The 21,987-nt window shown below is 44.0% G+C and overlaps 2 protein-coding genes across 2 annotated transcripts in view; one reads left to right on the top strand and one right to left on the bottom strand.

The window, feature by feature from the left end:
* Positions 1-11,252: 11,252 nt before the first annotated feature.
* Positions 11,253-21,987, bottom strand: part of TMEM114 (transmembrane protein 114) — a 996,508-nt gene continuing 985,773 nt past the window's right edge. Inside the window, exon 3 of the mRNA XM_050774546.1 lies at positions 11,253-11,507. Within this exon, the coding sequence (XP_050630503.1) occupies positions 11,497-11,507 (11 nt within the window). The 3' untranslated portion in view covers positions 11,253-11,496. The remainder of the gene's footprint in view (positions 11,508-21,987) is intronic.
* Positions 12,068-21,987, top strand: part of PMM2 (phosphomannomutase 2) — a 278,683-nt gene continuing 268,763 nt past the window's right edge. Inside the window, exon 1 of the mRNA XM_050774515.1 lies at positions 12,068-12,071. The gene's annotated coding sequence lies outside the window, so the exon portion shown is untranslated. The remainder of the gene's footprint in view (positions 12,072-21,987) is intronic.

Genomic DNA, 21,987 nt, shown 5'->3' with positions numbered 1-21,987 from the left:
TGCATGTCATTGGATCTAATGCATTCCAATGAGAAGCATCATGGATTCTTGAGCTCATGTCCCAGAGCAGACTTGGTTTTTGCCTTTATTGATTCTTGGTTATCCAATACTTTCTGGGGCTCCTTAGTACTAAAGCCCCATCTTCTTTCCCCTTCACCTTCCACCATGATTGTAAGTTTCCTGAGGCCTCCCCAGAAGCAGAAGCTGCTATGCTTCAAAGTCATTACAGTACTTTCTAGAACTGAATCAATTACCATAACCTCTGTGGGTGTGTAAAATATGAAATTACCAGCATCCTCACAGAGCCATAGAATTGGTAAATTAGCAAAAATTGATTGTGGGAGCTTTGGGAGCAGCCCCTGATGTATTAAGTGTCTTGATGACAAACAGCAATATATTATTTGCGAGATTTTACTTGATGAAATTGTCCATTAACAGTGCTTTGCCTCAGTTATTGCTGATTTTGCAATCTCAGAAATTGACATGGGGGTTGAACTTACCATGTTATGACTGACAAAAACAAGACTATCCAATCGTTCTGATATAGCCAATATTTATTTTGTATCATGATCAAGATGAGAGTTCGGGCTTTCACCTTCTGTCCTGATTGTAAGTTTCCTGAGGCCTCCCCAGAAGCAGAAGCTGCTCTGCTTCCTATACAGCCTATACAGCCTGCAGAACTGTGAGACAATTAAACGTCTTCTTTTATAAATTACCCAGTCTCAAGTATTTCTTTACAGCAATGCAAGAGCAGATGGTTACACCCTCCAATCTAGCTACACCAAAATAATGCCCACCCATCCCCTGGTCTACAAGAAAAGTTAACGAGTATGAGTTAAGTTGGTGATTTCTCTCCAACCCATGAACATTTTCCTGCCACCAATACTTTAAACGTTGAACATGAAAACATGCTAAGTGGGCCGGGCACAGTGGCTCATGCCTGTAATCGCAGCACTTTGGAAGGCCAAGACAGGTGGATCACCTGAGGTCAGGAGTTCAAGACCAGCCTGGCCAACATGATGAAACCCCAACTCTACTAAACATACCAAAATTAGCCCAGTATGGTGGTCACACCTGTAGTCCCAGGTACTCCGGAGGTTGAGGCAGGAGAATCACTTGAACTGGAAGTTGGGGGTTGCAGTGAGCCAAGATCACGCCACTGCACTCCATCCAGCTAGGCAACAGAGTAAAACTATGTCTCAGTAAATAAATAAATAAATATTCCCTCACGGCTCAACTCATGGGCCCTCACAGCTCCTAAGCTCATAAAGCCATGAGATCTTCTCTCCAGGGAAGGGAGACAGCAGGGGAAAGTGGAAAAGCCCCAGCTTTGGTGTCAGGGACACCCAAATTCAAATCCTGCCTCTGCCTGTTAGTGTCTGTGTGCTTTGAGGCTCGTTGTTTATCTGAACCTCAGTCCTGTCTGTGAGATAAGCATAATATGGACAGTTCCCCGTGGGTTTGCTGTGAGCACAAAATAAGATAACAACTGCAAAGCCCAAACAAATTTCTAGTCTGTAGTAAGATTTTTTTTTAATCATGGAATTTTGCGTGTTTTTGGCCAGACTGCATTGAGACTGTACTCTGCGCCTGTACTAAGCCCCTTTCTTGTGCTGTGTCTTTTTATTGTCACATGGGACCACTGAGGGTGGTAGTTTTGGGCCCCACTTTACAGAAAAGGAAACTATGCTCAGGGAGGTTTAGTAACTTGTCCAAAGCCACACAGCTGCAAACAGCTACTAAATAGCATCTGATTGTAAAGCCACACCATGACTCTGTCTCCACCCAATATGGGGTGTGGAGTGTGGGGTCTGTGAGCTATTTGCAAGTTATTATTTCCCCCTCCTCATCACCTAGACTGGGTCTCCAGTTTCCTGATAGTTTGTTCTTGTTTGTTTGTTTGTTTGTTTGTTTTAGACAAGGTCTCCCTGTATTGCCCAGGCTGGAGTGCAGTGGTGTGATAGCTCACTGCAACCTCTGCCTCCCAGGCTCAACTTTATTCTCCCACCTCAGCTTCCTGAGTAGCTGGGATCACAGGCACATGCCACCATGCCCAGCTAAGTTTTGGTAGAGATGGGGTTTCGCTATGTTGCCCAGGCTAGCCTTGAACTCCTGGGCTCAAGTCATCTGCCTGCCTTGGCCTCCCAAAGTGCTAGAACTCATGGTTTAAGCCACCATTCCAGGAATAGTTTCCTGATAGTTTCTGATATGAATTTGTTCACCCAAAATGCATGCGCGCGCGCGCGCGCGCACACACACACACACACACACTTTCTCTTTTGAAGGAATTCACAAGTTCTGATAAAGGAGGAAGATGCATCTCATGTCACCCCGCTGCCTCACTCTGCTGCAGAAGACGTAACCTGGCTCATGCACCATGCTGTTCTAGTTAATAGGCATGAACACTCTGCCGCCCCTTCCGACCTGCTCCCCCAAACACAGACAGTTCTCTCAAAGCATCCAATCACACCCTTCCTCAACCTCTCACACCAAGGGGGAGCATCTCCTGGAAGCCAGAGTTGAGGAGGGGGGCATGCTTTCACCAAGAGGAGCGCAACAGGCTTTTGACAGATCAGAGGGAATGACTCTCTCTTTCTCTTCACTCTGTTAACATAATGAGAGGATAACCTGGTATTTAAATCGCAGCCGTGGTGGTAAATCTGCATTGTCAGCCTTCAACATGATTTACAAAATAATTTAAAAATGCATGAACTTTCTTCTTTATAAAGCATGAGGGTGCTAAGTTAACTTCTAAATATTTCATAGCCCAAGGTGAGCTCTTTGCCTTCTGGCCATCACTCACAGAGCACACTCTCTGTGTGTGCTTCTGAAGACAGTCCATTACAGAATGTGCAAATCTGCAAGGTACTCTTGGTAGGGGGGATATTTTGCCTCTGGTCATTTGAATAATGCTATTGTTTGCCATCTTCCTGGAAAATGGCTGCTGCAGGAATCCCTGGCAGACTCTAGATCTTGTCTATTTCATTACAGCTAACACAGGACTATTGACTTTGAAGGTCTTTCCTGCAACGTGGGAAAGGCACTCTCAGAAGCTTTAGAGAATTGTTTGGAGAAGGGCTTTAGAGAATTGTTTGGAGAAGACAGCAAAATCCTCAGCATCTTGGTTACCTGGAAGAGACTGCAGCTGGCTAGGGTGAGAAGCAAGGATGACCAAAAATCCTCCATCAATATGGGAAGAGAACAGCTAGATTTGGATGAAGGTTATTTCTCTCTTACCGCTAGCTTTCCACTCAAGGCTAGGATTATGTGTGCATCCCTGTAGCTAAAAGTTGAATACGTCTATTCCCAAATGATTCTGACCAGGACTCCCCAAAGCCATCTGAGACTGTTGGCCTTGAGTCAGAGCTCTCTCACGTGCAGTTAACCCATTAGTGGAATCGGCTCCTCCTTGTTTCTGGAAGTAGCAAAGTGGCGGGTGGATAACTAGCAGGGACATTTGTTGAAGAGAATCGAATGTCACACAGAGAAGTACACAGGGAGTGTTTCTATGACTGTGGTCCTCAGATCAGCAGCATCAGTGTCATCTGGGTTGTTTGTTCAAATGTTGATTCCCAGGTCCCCCTTCGGATGAACTGAATTGGAATAGGTAGGCAGAGGCACCCAGGAACCTACATTGATTATTAGCTTCATTGGTGTTTCTCATGCACACTAAAATTTGAGAACCACTGGGCTTACTAGTACTTCTGAATCCTAGCTGAACACTGGAATTCTTAAAAGAAAACGTAAAAAAAAAAAAAAAAAAAAAAAGTCCTGATGTCTCAAGTCGCACCCCTAGAAATTCTGATTTCATTGACAGTGTTTCTCGGGCATGGAGAGGGTTTTCAAATCTCCTCTAGGTGATTCTGAGGTGCAGCCAAGGTTGACCACCACTAAGCTAGAATAATTTTTGGCTCTTGGATTTGTATGTATTAGTATTTGCACTCAACCTGAAATTCTCTAAGTGATGGAATGCGCACCACTTCACTAGGTACTTCCTTCTTTGACTGATGGTTCTAATTGCAAAACCTCATTTTTTCAACTGAACTGAAATTTTACTCCATACCAATGCTATTTCCTGGTCCCAGTTGCCTTGAGATCAAGTCATCCCAATTAATAAACTGTACAGTTGAAATTTGCATTAGCTTTTTCCTGCCACACCCTTTCTTCACCTCCAGTTTCTCATCTCCTTCCCACCCTCTCATCTCACCTGATAGCCAGTGCCCTAATCTCTCTGCCTCCGTGAAAACCCACTCTCAGTAAAGTATCTTAGATAAGTCGATTGCTCACTGGCATGATGGAGTCAATTGAGGGGGTGAGTATTGCAGAGACCTGGCTCCACTTGGATCTATCCCTGTGGGACTTTGGACATGACCTTTCACTCTCTGGGTCTCAGGGTTCCCATCTCTAGAGCTAGTGGGACTAGTCTAGATTAGTTCTTAAAACTCTTTCAGCTCCCATAATCTAATCTGGGAAGGACTAGACTGGGAAGCATAGGAGTAATAGCTAATGTAGCCAATGGAAAGAGAATGAGAGAGAGGAAAGAAAGGAAGGAGACAGGGAAGGAGAGAGAAAGGAGGACAGCGAGGGAGAGAGGGAGGAGGGAAAGAAAGCAGGAAGGAAGGAAGAAGGAAAGGTGGGAGGGATGAAGGAAGGGAGGGGAATGTAGTTAACCAATAAAGGACGATGAGAGGGAGGGAGGGAGAGAATTGGGATTGGGGAGGAAGCTTGGAAAAGAAGGAGGGGCCGGGCATGGTGGGTCACGCCTATAATCCCAGCACTTTGGCAGGCCGAGTCAGATGGATTGCTTGAAGCTGGGAGTTCGAGACCAACCTGGTCAACATGGAGAAATCCCCATCTCTACTAAAAATGCAAATATTAGCAGGGTGTGGTGGCATACGCCTATCATCCAAGCTACTCAGGAGGCTGAGGCAGGAGAATGGCTTGAACTGGGAGGTGGAGCTTGCAGTGAGCCGAGATCGCGCCACTGCACTGCAGCCTGGGCAGCAGAGCGAGACTCTGTCTCAAAAGAAAAGGACGGAGGGAAGAAGGAAGGCGGGGAGGGAGGAGTGAGGAAGGAAGGGAGGCCCACTGCAGCCTTTTGAAAACTTTCTAATGCATTAAGCAAAATATTTTGAAAATGTAGAGAAAAACACTACTCTTTATATAGTTACTTATTACACAGTGCTAGTGTGCTCTTTGAATCACAAATTGCATGCTAATGGCCTAATTCATAAACCATTGACATTCTTTATGAGTCCTTAGCATTCAGAAATGAAGAATTTCTGTTCAAAATATAATTTGCATTGCAAAATTCAATAATTTAGTTTCTCATATTCATTAATGCCTAAAACCACAACACATAACTTATCCCATTCCAACCCCCTCCTTGGGACACTGGAAAAAGAAGTGTTTCAGCTGGGAAATCAAGTGCTGCTTTTTATGGCCACGTTTGAAACTGCTGTGAGAGTTATCACAAGGGAAGCCATGTTGGTTTTCCTCAAGGAGTGGGCACTGAAGGATTCTGCCACAACAAGATAACAGAGATAGAAGGGCCTCTTGCACTCATGCAGAAGTTTATTTAACCTTCCCAGTCTCAGGAACTCCATCTGAGACCAAAGTTCCTGCGGAAAGAGATGTGTGATTTTTGGTGCACTCATCCATAGAAAACTCATGAAGTGACCAGTGTAACAATCAAGGTAACCATTGAATAATTCATGGGGCACCCAGTTGAATAGTCTGTGGAATCCTCAACGAAATGACCAATGTAACAGTCAACGGAATAGTCCATGGAAAAGTCGAATAGTCTGTGAAGCACTCAGAGGGACTGTCAATCGGATATTTAATGGAAAGGGCTGTAGAATTCTTTGTGAACTAGAAATGAGGAACATTCTCTTGGCAGATACCTCTATTATGAGATAGGGAACCTACCTCATGTAGATGAGAAGTAAAGTTGAATTCATAGCAGCTCTAGCTGTTTTTGTGTCCCAATATAAGTGAGGCACTGAAAATCTGTTGGAAGAAAGAATGGAGAGGTGGATTGCTTATGGAAGAGCCAGTGGGAATGCTTACCTGGCTCAGGTGCCCCTAGTAAGGTCTTTTGTGGTACTACCTGGGGTTCAGCTCCAATACACCAATCTTGATTTGATGGGTTTTAATTAGAATGTGCTAGTATAAATTTTTCTTTTGAAACAATGCGTAGGCTGCTCAGAACCCAGATCCCAGTGTTGAGACAATAAAATTGAAGGAACATAACTCCTGGAGTCAAAAGTCCTGCATTTTAATTTTCACTCTGCCGCTAGCCCTCTGTGTAAACTTGTCTAAGCCACATCCTCTCTCTGGGACTTATAAACAGGAAGTTCGGATGTCGTGATCTCTAAAAACTCTTTTGACACTAAAACCTCTAGGACTTCTGAATCTGACCCTAGCATCATGATCAAAATTGGACACCAGTCACTCCTATCTGGGTGTGTTTGCCTCCCAGAGCTGCTGTGCAAGGCCATGAAAGGTGAAAGAACAAACACCTTACTAGAATGTAAAGGGATCCATTAAAAAGAACCACGTGTCTCATTTAGTGCTATATTCCAGGTGCTCAACATACAATCTGCATGTCATTAGTGCTCAAGAAATATTCATTCATTCAACAGATGTCTTCTGTGCACTGACATGGTGATGAGCTACATTCTAAGCAGTAGGGATACCACGATGAACAACATAAATAAGTCCCTACCTTCATGGAACTTACATTGGACTGGAAGAGACTGATAACCAATAAGCAAAGCACACATAAACAAAGCAAACAAGTTGGAATAGTGATGAGAGCTGATAAAATAAAGTAATTGATGGAGAATGGTTGAGATGAAGGGGTTGCCTTAGATTAGTTCAAGAATATATCCTCAGACATTTGACAGAACGTTTGAGTTGAGACCTGGATGACATCAAGAAGCCAGCCCTGGGAAGATCCCAAGGCAGAGTATTCTGGGAAGAGAGAGGAGTAAGTGTCAAGGTTCTGGAGCAGCAACATGCTCTGTGAGTTCAGGGAAGATGGGCCAAGGCCCGTGTGGATGGAGTATTGTGAGGGGTGATGAATGCGTGAGGTGGTTATGGCTCATGTCAGAGCCTTAGGTACATGGTCAGGAGTTAGTATATTATTCTAAGTGTAATAGGAAACCACGGAATATTTTTAAAAGGTAAATGGCACGATCTGGTCCAGAGCTTTAAAGGACCAAGTGGATGCTTTATGGAAAATTGAATTGTTGAATAAATGGAGTACAAAGTACCAATTGAATGTTACATTGATTATTTCACTGAGGGTTCCACAGACTATTCAACTGAGTGTCCCATTTACTATTCACTTGTTAGCTTGAATGTTACATTGGTCACTTCATTGAGTTTTCCATGGACCGGTTTACCGAAAATCACACATCTCTTTCAGCAGGAACTTTGGTCTCATATAGGGTTCCTAAGATTGGGAAGGTTAAATGTGCTCCTTGGAAGAGAGTCATCCTGGGAAAGTGACACCTGTCCAGGAGAAGGACACAGTCAGGCATTTCAGAAAGCAACTCCAGCGTGACTCCTGCTGCTGTGGCATCTGACCACAAAAGCCACCCCTTCTGCCTGGCACCCAGTACCTCTTTGTGAAGCCTGAAAGTGACTCTCGTTTTGAGATTTGCTTCGCTTCTCCCTCCTTCTGTCCCTGCAAAACTCTATCCCTGCAGCCTTGCCATGAGAGCAAGTCATTCATCAGAAAATCTGAAATATTTATTGTGCATATTTTAAAGGCCAAAGTGCTACATCATTGAGCTGTGCCCAGATGGGGACAAGGTTTCGCAGTGTGATGACTGGGATAAGGATGTGCCGGACAAAATTGCAGACAATTAATCTGTGCAAATGTAATTCTTCAAAGGGGACCGGAGGACTCGCTTAAGCACCAAAGACAAACCAGTCCATAATGGCCATCATTAAAATTTAATGCAATTTGCTTATTTGAAAAAAAAAAAAAGGAATTCTTCATGTCCTTTATAGCTATCACTTATCGTACTCCTACAGGGATAATGTGAGAAGTGGGAGCAGGTGGAGGGTGTAGAATTGCTTTGAGGGCTAATCATAAGCCAAATTCTGGTGGGAGGGTCTCTCCAAGGCAACTACATCCATAGACATCCCTCTTTCCTGTTCCCATCACTACTTTTCCTTTGGCAGTTAAAGCAAAAATAGTAATGAGGTGGCACATCAGATGGGATGACACACACAAGTGCTTGGTGGGGGTGCTGAAGGCAGAGGTGCTGGTGGAGAGGTGAGCAACATGGTGGTTGTTACTGACTTTGAGCAAGTCCTTTGATCCTCAGGACTCTCATTTATAAAATCTACAAATATACTTGGCACATGGTCAACACTGAATTCACGCAACTATAATCAGGGTTATCATCACTATGGTTGTACTCCTAGATACTGGCTGTGGGCCTTTGGGCAAATCTCCTAAGATTTCCATAAAGTAGAATTATTACTATATCTTCCCCACTGGGATCTTGGGAAGATTAGACAAAGTAACATGTGCCCAGCACTCAGGTCCCTGTGCAAGTTCAGAGAACAGCTACTCCTGTCATCATCACCTTCTCCATAAGTCTCAGTGATTGACTCTCTCTTTAGGTCAAGACTCGCCTTGGAACTGGGGCTGGTGCTGAGATGCTATGGTGGGGAGTGGTGGTGGAGGGGTGTGAGTGGTGGGAAGTCTCGCCGTCTGAGTGTCCTCTGTGCCTAGTCTCTGAGTCTCTATGTGTCTCTGTGTCCCCCATCAATAAACAGGGGCACATATTGGAACCACATACTTCATGAGCCCAGTTTTGAAATAAAATGCAGTCATAGATACTAAGGCACTAGGAAGAGTTAAAAAGCTCTATATAAATATAAGGTGTTGATGGTTATTGTTTATTAAGTAGCGAGGACTTTTTTATTGTTATTTTGATTCCTATAGCCCTGAGATAGCAGATAAATCAGAAAAATGTCAAGTCAGAGTGAAACATAGATCTCCAGGAACTAGGGTACAGAGCTTCATCGGGATTTTTTTTTCTTCTTACAATCTTCGCTGAAAGACATTTGAAGGGAAGTTAATAATTGAAACGTAATGAATAATTGCAGTTTGGGGTCCATAGCACAATCATAATTGCCAGTTTATTACTTTTTTAATATATTTGCCAAGTATTAATAATACTGAAATAATGCAAGAAGATCATGGGAAATAAATGAAATATATCATTTGTCAAAGAAAAAGGATTTCCAAACTGTAGGCACTGCTCTTATGAGTTCTGTGATGAATGTGGCATTGCAGCCAATCCTTCATCGTAGGAACGTCACCTGCAAATTTTGGTTCCTGCATAATTCTCATCAAGTCAAGTAAAGGTGAAGGTATGGAAGACTCACTGCGTAGGGAGCCCTGCCATCTTTCATGTGCTGCCTGGGGTGTATGGAACACAATGTTGAAGAAAGTCCCAGGACTGAGAATCATAATACCCAGGTTTTAGCCCTGGCTCTTTGGTTTGATCCTGAACAAGTGTTTTCTCAAGTCCTCGTGGTCAAAGTGAGAGACAAAAGCATCAAAAATGAAGGGGTTGGACAGGGCGCAGTAGCTCATGCCTCAAAGTCCCAGGACTTTGAGAGGGCGAGGCTGGCAGATCACCTGTGGTCAGGAGTTGGAGACTAGCCTGGCCAACATGGCAAAACCCTGTCTCTACTAAAAATACAAAAATCAGCTGGGTGTGGTGGCGTGCGCCTGTAATCCCAGCTACTCGGGAGGCTGAGGCAGGAGAATCACTTGAACCCAGGAGGCGGAGGTTGCAGTGAGCCAAGATTGTGCCACTGCACTCCAGCTTGGGTGACCAAGCGACACTGTCTCAAAAAAAAAGAAGGGGTTGAAACAGGTCCTGAATCCCAACTCTTTCATCTCTAACAACCCATTTTATTATTTGTAGCCCCCAGGTACTTGTATGTTTTGAAAGCTCTTCATATAATAACTTGTACATCGCTAACTTCACCACGCCTTGACGTCTTCTTCGGGCACTTTGAGGGACTGAACATCCTCGTCTCTAAAATGAGAAGGTTGACTTGGGTGAAGGCTTGCAACCTCGGTATCTCAACATTAGGGAATAATGACTAGCAATGGGGAGAGTCACAACCAATTCATTACTAAAATCAGCTCAAGTAATGAAGTCTTCAATGAATTGCTAAAGCAAATTAAAGTGAATTCAAAGTTCCCTTGACAAAGCCATTCTTGCTCCCTTAAGTTCAGATGCTTATTCTTTTTCTTTTTTGTTGTTGTTTTTTGTTTGTTTGTTTTTGTTTGTTTTGGGTTTTTTGCTTCCATGTTTTAATCATGTGCCAGGCATTGAGCTAAGAAAAAGGGGAGGACTCACAGTTGAGGCCCTGGGAATCGCGCTAATTATCCACCCTCAGCAGTAGTAAAAGGCAGAGCAGGTGTGAAGGGCACTTGTTTGTTTCAAAACAAAGATAATATTTCCTTTGTCATGGCTGTAGGAATCACCCATTTTTACTTTTATTAAAAATACAGGCCAGGTGTGGTGGGTCACACCTGTAATCCCATCATTTTGGGAGGCCAAGGTGGGAGGATCATTTGAGCCCAGGAGTTGGAGACCAGCGTGGGCAACAAGATGAAACCCCATGTCTACAAAACATGTAAGAATTAGCTGGCCGTGGTGGTGCATGCCTGTAGTCCCAGCTTCTTGGGAGGCTGAGGCTGGAAGATCGCATGTGCTCAGAAATTGAAGCTGCAGTGAGCTGTGATGCATCACTGCACTCCATCCTGGGCAACAAAGTGAGATCCTGTCTCAAAAAACAAAAACAGGCCAGGCATGGTGGCTCACACCTGTAACCCCAGCACTTTGGGAGGCCAAGGCAGGCAGATGACCTGAGGTCAGGAGTTCAAGACCAGCCTGGCCAACGTGATGAAACCCCGTCTCTACTAAAACTACAAAAATTAGCCCGGCGTGATGGCACATGCCTGTAGTCCCAGCTACTTGGGAGGCTGAGGCAGGAGAATGGCTTGAACCTGGGAGGCAGAGGTTGCAGTGAGCCAAGATCACACTATTATACTCCTGCCTGGATGACAGAGCGAGACTCCATCTCAAAAAAAAAAAAAAAAAACACTGTGTGTGTGTGTGTGTGTATATATATATATGGTACGTGTGTGTGTGTATATACACACACACACACACACACGTGACAATAAATCTGCCACTGGGATATAACTGATGTTAGTATTTTAATAAACATTCTTCCCAATCCATATAGCTATTCACATATATGTGTAGATTCTATTTTTCATAACCATGATAATATCATATATCATATGGTGTAAAACTACAATCTGGTTTTCTCCCCCATTCTGTTTTATACCAGGAACTTCTTTCCATAACAGGAAAGCCCTGCAGAAGTTTTCCATTCTATTGATTTCCTGTTAATAATTCACCATTGACATCTGTGGAGCTATCAAAAAGCAGCTGTAAAAAAGAACAAGAAAGCTTTTTGTGTACTGATATGAACCAGCTCCAAGATGTGTATACGCATAAAAGACAAGGTTAGAACACTGTTTACTTTGCTCCCATTTGTGTAAAACAAGAGAGAAAAGAAAAAGAAAGGTGTTGTGGCGGGGGCAGCGGGGGGCAATATTTAAACATTTTTGCCCTGAGACTGGGTGTGGTGACTTATACCTGTGATCCCAGCACTTTGAGAGGCCAGGGCAGGTAGATTTCTGGGGCCCATGAGTTCGAGACCAGCCTGGGCAGCATGGTGAGACTCTGTATCTACAAAAAAAAAAACTTAGCTGGACATGGTGGTGCCTGCCTGTAGTCCCAGCTACTCAGGAGGCTGAGGTAGGAGGTTCACTGGAGCCCAGGAAACCGAGGCTGCAGTGAACCATGATCTTTCCACTGCACTGTAGCCTAGGTGACAGAATAAGATCATATCTCAAAAAAAAAAAAAAAAAAAAAAGATAAACGTATTTGCTCTGGAGGGGAAACCAAAGAATTGATGGTGCCGGTTGTGCTGGGAGATAAGACAGGGGGCAGACAGAGACCCGAGGGAGGAGAGAGAAGGGTCATTGTGTACCCTATTGTAGCTCCCACGGAATTTTAGACCACATGACTGCATGAACCTAGACAAAGAATGAGTGTGCTGTGGGGTTTTTTTGTTTGTTGTTCTTTGTTTTTTGTTTTTTTGAGACGGAGTCTTGCTCTGTCCCCAGGCTGGAGTGCAGTGGCACGATCTCGGCTCACCGCAAGCTCTGCCTCTCGGGTTTACGCCATTCTCCCGCCTCAGCCTCCGAGTAACTGGGACTACACGCGCCCGCCGCCGCGCCCGGCTAATTTTTTGTATTTTTAGTTGAGATGGGGTTTCACCGTGTTAGCCAGGATGGTCTCGATCTCCTGACCTCGTGATCCACCCGTCTTGGCCTCCCAAAGTGCTGGGATTAAAGGCGTGAGCCACCGCGCCCGGCCATGCTGTGTTTTCATGTTGTATATACTTCATTGCATATGTGTGTGTATGTATGTATTTTATTTGTATACAGTAGATAAATTTGTGTGATATTTAAATTATATCGTTTATAGTGTATCTATTTGTGTCTTTGAGAAAACAGTTTATCACTGTATCCTCCACCTCTAGTCAAATGCCTGGAATATAAGGAGCTCGATGAATATGTACTCAATAACTTGATGTTTGAATGAATAAATACATTCTGATTATTAAATAGCATACTTGTGAGTTGCGATATTTTTAGTTACTTCCACTTTTTTCAGTTTGGGTGTTCGGTCACAATCTGGGCATTGCCATGGAACATGTGATCCATATGAACAACGTCTGCCTTGTGGGTGGTGCTGAATAAATGTTTGAGGATCCCTGGGCCAACTGCCCTCAGGGTGCTTCCAGCTGATATGATCTGGAATTCCAGGATGGGATCTGGAAGACACAAGATTCAGTGGTCCTTTTCCTCTGAGAAGGGAATTGAGGGGTGGGAGGTAGGGAAGCTAAAAGCCGAATCCCAACCCAAGACCCACTTACCCAGAACACTTGCCCTGGCCCAAGTGACTGCTTCAGCTCCGCAGAGCCTCCTTCTCTCTCTTACCCTCATCAAACCCAAAGGAGGGCTCTGCCTCCTGCACGCAGGCTCAGATGCCTGGGCAGATCTTCCCCGCAGCCTCACACCACTTTCTCCTTCCATCCTCCCACGCCCCGACTCCCTTCAGAGGAAAATTACTCCTGAGTCTTCACTCTTTCAGATCCCAACCTGGGATTCCAGGTTATACCAGCTGGAAGCACCGTGCGTGCAATTGGCCCGGGGATTCTTAAATATTTATTCACCACCGCAAATAAGACAGACATTATTCATATAGGTCACATGTTCCATGGCGATCCCAGATTGTGACAGGAAAACTAAACTAAAAAAGAAAAAAAAATGGAAGTAACTTTAAAAAAATTACAACTCACAAATATGCTATTTATTTTATTTTTTTATTTTTTTTAGAGAGAGTCTCGCTCTGTTACCCAGGCTGGAATGCAGTGGCACAATCTTGGCTCATTGCAACCTGTACCTCTCAGATTCAATCAATTCTCCTGCCTCAGGCTCCAGAGTAGCTGGGATGACAGGCAGGTGCCACCATGCCCAGTTGATTTTTGTATTTTTGGTAGAGATGGGGTTTCACCATGTTGGCCAGGCTGGTCTTGAACTCTTGACCTCAGCCTGAGGTGATCCACCCACCTCAGCCTCCCAAAGTTCTGGGATTACAGGCTTGAGCCACCATGCTGGGCCACAAATATGGCATTTTATAATCAGAATATATTTATTCATTCAAACATCAAGTTATTGAGTACATATTTATCGCACTCCTTATATTCCAGACACTTGGCTGGAGATTAAGGATACAGTGATGAACTATTTTCTCATAAAATAGTTTACAGGAGGAACAGAACAGTCTCAGCTAGAGGCAAGAGCTCTGGAGTCCAGCCATCTGTGCGGGAATCCCAGCTGGTCACTCACCTGCTGGATATCATTACCTCAGCCTCAGTTTCCTCATCTGTGAAATGAGAGTCATGATGATTGCATTGAATTCATCAGATTGTCATAAGTCTCCAATAAAATAATGCAAGTAAAATATCTGGTATAGAGCAAGCACTCCAAAAATCTCAGCTATTATTACTGTTATAATAGCACCCATTTTATCCAAGGTTGGATAGTCAGTGAAAGATACAGAAAAAGACGGGGAGACCTGGGCATTAATAGGAACAGATGAAGTAGAACTGATGAGTCAGGAAGCAGTGAAATTCAATTCACTCATTGAACCAATTTTTATTGACCACTCACTATAGCTCAGCATTCCACTGCGTACTGGGAACCAGTGGTAAGCAAAGACGGACATAGTTCCTATCTTCTTGGAACTCACAGACTGGAGGGGGAGATGAACATAAACCAAAGAATCACACGAATAACTGCTAAATTTTGACAATGACAATAGTTACAGAAGAGAGATGTAGGATGTTTCAAGAGCTGACGACAGGACTTGATCTAATGAGAGAGAGCAGGGCAGGCTTCCCTGGGGAATAATGTTTGAGCTGAGAAGGGATTCAGGTTAAAAGATCAAGCAGCAGGTGCAAAGTCCCTGTGGCAAAGACATACACATGGAACTGAAAGAAGTCCACAGTTGCCAGAGAGAGGCTGCAACGGGGAGTGTAGAGTGAGGTGAGGCTGAAAGCAAAGTCGGGACCGGCCCTATGCAGGGTCTAATGATAATAATGGCCACAAATAGGGTGGCAGCAATCGTATATTGATCTCTTGCTATATGCCAGGCATATTATATCATCTCATCTAAACTCATGACAATACCATGAAGCTAGTGCTATTATTTTCTGCGTTTTACAAATGGGGAAACAGGCTTGAGGTCATGTGGCTACCAAGGACATGAACCAGTTATGTTTAACTCAAGACCCCTTACAGTCTTAGACTCAGAACATCATACAATTTGTCATACAAATGAGGACAGTCCAGGGATACATTATTAATAACACTAAGACCACAGACATAACCCAGGACTGCCCCAAGCACTACTGGACAATATCTCAGGAGTTTTTTTTAAATGAAAGTACTTTGTAAACAGTGATATCTGTTAAGAACTCAGAGACAATTTATCTGACCATAAGGTTCAGGAAGGGGAAAGATCTCAGTGTAACCAGGAGATCATTTTCTTGAACCAATGCCTCCTTCTGCTACAACACGAAGCTTCATTCCAGTCCCATATCTTCAATATATTTGACATTTTGAAAAATAATTAATTGTGTCAGTTTTATTAATGTTTTAAAATACAAATTAAAAATGTGACAAATGAGTGAGAAACAGCAGTCTGTTTTAATGAAAATTTCATACTCTCCATCAATAAATCATAAACTAAAGAGAACTCAACATAAGCCACAATATTCCTTGCCTGTCTGTGTAAGGGGTTACTTGGCAGAGGGTTCCACTTGGGAACTGGGAAGAATCTGGAATGCTGCAGGGCCCAAGAGGTCACGCTGGTGAGGACGAAAGGGGTCCGGCCCCAATGGGAATGGCTTAGAGAGATGTAACACAGAGGCCCCATATGAACCTTACCTCTAAGGGATCCACCACCCTGCGAGGCAGCTTTCAGAAACCAGAACAGCGTGGTGATCAAGAAAAAGCACACTGGCCGGGCGCGGTGGCTCACGCCTATAATCCCAGCGAGGTGGGTAGATCACGAGGTCAGGAGATCGAGACCATCCTGGCTAACACGGTGAAACCCCGCCTCTATTAAAAATACAAAAAATTAGCCGGGTGTGGTGGCGGGAGCCTGTATTCCCAGCTACTGGGGAGGCTGAGGCAGGAGAATGGCGTGAACCCCGGAGGTGGAGGTTGCAGTCAGGTGAGATCGCACCACTGCACTCCAGCCTGGGTGACAGAGCGAGACCCGTCTCAAAAAAAAAGCACCCCAACATTAGGTTGAAATGCAGCAGAAGCACAGCATTGTGTGCCTGGAGAAGTCGTCTGCTATCACCCTCTCTGGTTGAGATGTTGAGGATGATTCAGGGCGGGGGGGTCCCTTGACCAAAGAGGATGTGAAACCAGGCACCCCTCTACTTTCCCTGCCAAGATTTCTCCTGCTTCAGACTCTGTTCCAACTGCAGGGCTCATTCCCAAACTTTGTGTCTAGAACCTCTACTGAAATGTTCTTTTCCCTGTTCTAACATCTTGCAAGAGATGCCTTATCCTACCTCTGGGTAACAATAAACCAGTTCCATCTATTTCACATTTTTAAAGAAGCCCAGATAAGGAGATGCAAGGGTCTCCCTGGGTCATCCCAGGTCATTCTAAATTCCCAAGTCTGCTCCTCCAGCACCATCTTGGAAAACTTTCATATCCGATTTCAGGTTTGCAAAGGGTTGGGTCTGACAGAGCTAGACCTGCTTTTCAAAAATTCTAAACATGTAAGAACGATTTGGCAGGGAGTGGTAGGAAATGTAAATTCCTTGGCTTTATAACATTCTAAATATTGATTCTGTGGGTTTGGGGTGGGGGAGGCCAGCAAAGGGGGTAGGAGTGTGCTTTGTACACAAGCAAGCCAGGTGCACTTTCAGAAGCACTACGCTTAATGAGCCTTGGAAGGAACAGGGGAATTGGAGCCTGGGGTTGGTGGGTTCTTTGAGGGAACTGGGATATTTCCAACCAGAATCTCCTCAGTCTCGACTCGCCAATCCTCCCGGCTCTTCCCCACATCCTCCCTCTGCACCAGAGTTTAGCAAATGTAGTCTTCTTAGACCAGATTGAAATGCCAGAATGTATGGAGATTAATCACAGAATAATACAAACTGCCGCTTATCATCTCCCATATATTTGACATAATTACCCTACAAGCAACATGAAAATGTTATACTGTAATAACTCCCAGCCAGGAGAAAAGGCAGCGTTGCTGATAACACGAAAATAGAGAAGAATACAGAACACGGCCCTTCGAAAACTTTTAATTAATTTTTCCCCCTTTCAGCATAATTGATGTCAGTTCAGGCTTCAGTGTTTCCGAAGTGCTTGGCCTCATAGCGAAGAAACTTAGGATCAGGCAGATTGCCTACAGAGCAAAGCTGGGCCCCAGTGGGGGACTAAGGAGAGACGGCATGAGGAACATTTGTTCATCTTTAAATACATAACTTAGACTATGTCCCTTTTTTATTTAAATTATTTTTATAGCTCCCCCTTACCCTGCCCTGCAGAACGCAAAGACCAAGGTCCTTTGGTGTCACTGGGGATAATTCACGGTGTGGCACTTGCTTGTTACCTTGTCAATTTCACCTGCTTCCCCTCCCCACCAAGTGCCCTAGTGTGACTGAGTCGCTTGCATCATGCAATGCTGCACCTTGCACCATGCTTCATTCCTCCAAAACTTTACACTTGATGTTCTATCTACCAGGACACCCCTCCACTGAAACTTCATCTGGCCAACCCAACTCATTCTTTAAAACTCAGCTCAGATGTCTTCTCTTCCCCAGAGCCTTCCTTTCTCAATGACAGCCAAGGTTTCTGCCTTGGGCTCCTAGACCCTCCTGACCTTCCTTCTAACATGGACTGTATCACCCTATATTGCATGAATCCACCTGTGTCTCTCCTCCTGTAGAATGTGAACGTATCACTCATTTCTATAGCCCAAGATCCGCACAATGTCTAGGATAGGACACGTGCTGAAAGAATATTTGAAGAATGAACAAATAAATATTCTCTATAGCTACTGGAGTAACCTAACACTTTGTCAATAACATAGGAACCTACACAGTAAATTCCTTGTGTAAAAAACCATGCATCTCTCTTCATAAACCACTGTGATTCACTGGTCAAACTGGCTTATGTAATCCAATATTTTCCTTTCACCTAGACTGCCAGGAAGCTCAAAGCTAAATGCCATGATAAACAATAACAACAGTATTAGCCTAGGTTTTGTTTTTGTTGACTGATTTTCTTTTTCCTTCACTGTGATTTTGTTGCTGTTTTTGTTTTCTGTTTCCCATTTACTGACTCATTAATAGCAACAACTTTATATAGGCAAACTGCAAAGACCAAGTAAAGGATATATGCAAGCCTTCTCATGCTTGCTTTATGTCTTATTTAACAGACAAGCACACCTTTTGGATAAGTAACAAGTGTCTAAGTGGCAAATGAATACTCAACAAATATTTGTTGAGCATTAACTGAGCCAGGCATTAAGCTGGGTCCTGTGCAGATACAGAAGAAAACACATGGTCTCCTCACTCAAGGAGTACATTGTTTACTGGGAAGTAAAGGGGGTGATATTTGAGCAGAGTCTTAATGGATATGTAGGAGTTCACTAGCAGAAGAAACAAAACGTGCTGAATTTTAAGAACGTCAAGTGACTTGATATTGCTACAAGACACATGTGAATGAGCAGTCAGCAGACAACCAACATGTTGAGACAAGGAAGGATAGCTCATAAGATGCTTAGGAACAGACCTTGCTGATAAGTTTAGACTTTGCCCTACAGGCCACTGGTCTATAACTGTTTTACATAGGGGGACCCCTTTTCAGTGTTCAGAGATTTCATGGCAGTAGTCTCAGTGCAAATCGACTGAGAAAAACACATGACAGCAAAAGTCATAGTAAGTTCAGTGATGCATTTAAATTAATTTGTACTTTGTTCAACCCAATCAAATTTACAGACATTTGAAAAATAGCTGTGCCCAGCAAAACATACACTGCTCCCCTCAGAGATATCAATAAAATATGAATGTGTCTATTCCAAGTGGTTACTCTTCTCTCCTCAACATCTTTCCTTTTTTTTTTTTTTTTCTCTCTCTCTCTCTCTGTCTCTCTCCCTAATATCTTATCTTGTGAGGCTTGGCATTGAAATGCAGTTTCCACAGTGCATGTTGCCAGTGTGGTTATAACTCGTGGACCTGTTTTATCGGATGCTCCTGTCTTTTGTTTAATCAGGCCTATGCTGCACCCTTTCTCTTTTCTTTCTAGTTGTTCTCCTCTTTCTCCTATGTTCTTGATCACTAATCTATTGTTGGCTAGGCTCAGTGGCTCACACCTGTAATCCCAACACTTTGGGAGGCCAAGGTGGGATGATGACTTGCATCCAGGAGTTCAAGACCAGCCTGGGCAACATAGCAAGAGCCCTTATCTACAAAAAATAAAAAATAACTAGACATAGTGGCACATGCCTGTAGTTGTCCCAGCTACTCGAGAGGCTGAGGTAGGAGGATTGCTTGAGCCCAGGAGGTTGAGGCTGCAGTGAGCTGTAATTATACCACTGCACTCACCCTGTGCAACAGAGTTATACTCTGTATTAAAAAAAAAAAAAAAAATCATCATCACCATCATCATCATCTATTGCTGTCAAGTTACATTTTGATGTGTTAATCTAAGTTTGTGGTCCTTAAATATTCATGTGTATCAGAACCACCCAGAGGGCTACTCAAATACAGATTGCTGGGCGTCATTCTCAGAGTTTCTAATTCAGTAGATCATTAGTGAGGCCTGAGAATCTGCTTTTCTAACAAATTCCCAAATGAGGCTGATGCCACTGATCCACAGGGGCCACACTCTGAGAAGTAGTGAGCTACCTTATCTCCCTTCTCCTACTATATGACCATTTCGTCTATGGTTTCATCGGTTTCTTATATATTTTACCCTTCTTCAAATTCTGAAACCTTTGATTTCATAAATAAATGCTCAGCTAGGCATGGTGGCTCATGCCTGTAATCCCACCACTTTGGGAGGCTGAGGGAGAAGGATTGCTTGAGCCTAAGAGTTTGAGACCAGCCTGGGCAACACAGCAAGACCCTATCTCTACAGAAAATTTAAAAATTAGCTGGGTGTGGTGGTATGTGCCTGTAGTCCCATCTGCCTTGGAGGCTGAGGTGGGACGATCACTTGAGCCCAGCAGATGGAGGCTATAGTGAGCTATGATCACGTCACTGCACTCCAGCCTGGGAACAGAGCAAGACCCTGTCTCAAAACAAAAAAGAAATGTTCAAAATGAATAAAACAATTACATTAAGAGCATAAATGTTCATAAATACATACATACAATCTCGATGAACACTTTTACATGCACCACGATGTTTAAGATTGATTGTGTATACATTAAAGAATCCCTTAACTCATTTCAAACTGTTAAGTAAATCAACACAGATAATTTGCATTCCTTCTAATTGTCACCTGTCAGTAATTGTAAACATTTATAAATGAGGAGCCAAGAATTTCATGTGATCTCTTTAGGTTTACGTGTTTACCTGAGAGACTGAATGTACCGTCAGTGGCCAGATTCTATATAGAACCCTGAACCAACTATCTGCAACGACCAGCCCGGACAGTATCTACAGGAACCAGCCCAGGGCACCAGCCCGCTCTCTGTAAGTCAGACTTGTAGACAGTCCGCTCACTCTATGTAGCAACTGGTTCAGGAAGCCAGGCAACAACCGCAGTAACAATCGGTCCCAAATGCCCAGGATTCCAAAAATAACTGACAGCTTCCCTAAAATTTTTGTCCCTGCATCCAACTGGGGATAAACCCAAGAAAGCTAAACAGACACCCCTACCGGATCACAGCAGATGACCACTTCTAATTATCCCACCTTCAGGTTCCCCATGACAACAGCTCCAATCAGAGCACACCGAGTCTTCTTTTCCTTCTGCAATAAAGGTTTCCCTCTCCTCTATCTACCTTTGAGTGTCTGCCAAAACGCAAGTGATGCTGGCTGACTCCCTTGCTACGGCAAGCTCTGAATAAATAGCTTTTGCTTGTTCTTATTTGGTTGGGCTGCGTTTATTTCTAAAGCTAGCTGGGAGGACAGGGGAAGGCCACAGCCAACTGAGCCTTGGGTAAATGTATCTAAGCATTACATAAAATACCTGTATGTACAAGACCCATTAGAATGTTTATCCAGTCTGCATATAATGGTTGCTGCAGGTACGTGTTCTCAGGCTGTTTTCTGGGATTCTGCTGAGGGATCATGTGGTATCACTGATGGCAAATATGGCTGGGGGAAAGGGGGAGTCGTCAAGGAATTTTTGAGCTGAAAGGTGTCACGATTTTTGCATTAAAGACACCATCCCAGCAGCTGTGTGGAGGATGAGGCGTAAGGAAGGGCGGAATGTATCAACCAGGATTTCTCCAAAGGGGTTAAGCAAGAACTCTAGACCAGATTCTGTCTCCATGGAGGTCCTTCCTTGTCCTGAAATGCATTCCCATTGCCCCTGAAAAGCCACGCTTTCTTTCCTTCTTTCCTTCTTTCTTTTTTTTTTTTTCTTTTTTGAGATGGACTCTCACTCTGTAGCCCAGGCTGGAGTACAGCGGTGCAATCTCAGCTCACTACAACCCCCACCTCCCGAGTTCAAGCTATTCTCTTGCCTCAGCCTCCTGGGTAGCTGGGATTACAGGTGCGCGCCACTACGCCTGGCTAATTTTTGTATTTCTACTAGAGACAGGGTTTCACCATCTTGTCCAGACTGGTCTTCAACTCCTGACCTTGTGATCCACCCGCCTCGGCCTCCCAAAGTGCTGGGATTACAGGCGTGAGCCACCGCGCCCAGCCGGCACACTTTCTTTACGGAACACAAAGGTTGGCAAGGTTGTCTTCTCAGGCAGAAAGAGATCGTTGCGTGGCCTCTGAGCGAAGTCTCGGGGAAGTGCGAACCACAGTCATGGTTATTTAATTACCATGAGAGACTTTCATCAGGATGCCAACAGGCAAGTTCACAGCTGAGAAACCCCTCTTAATTGCTGGGCTTGGGAGGCCCGTCGTTCCTTTGATGGGCCTGTGGCTTGCTCTTTTGACCTCCAACATCTGGATTTGCTGGGGCTGTGGAAATGATTCCCAGTCCAGGGATAGAAATGTCAGGAACAAGACTCTGACCAAAACATTTGGCCAGACTTTGTTAATTTCATGAGGAAGGGGAAATGCAAGTTT

The sequence above is a fragment of the Macaca thibetana genome, chromosome 20 (genome assembly GCF_024542745.1).
Source record: "Macaca thibetana thibetana isolate TM-01 chromosome 20, ASM2454274v1, whole genome shotgun sequence".
Lineage (NCBI taxonomy): Eukaryota > Metazoa > Chordata > Mammalia > Primates > Cercopithecidae > Macaca > Macaca thibetana.
The sequence above is the reverse complement of the archived record's forward strand: the minus strand, read 5'-3'. Positions and strand labels throughout refer to the sequence as shown.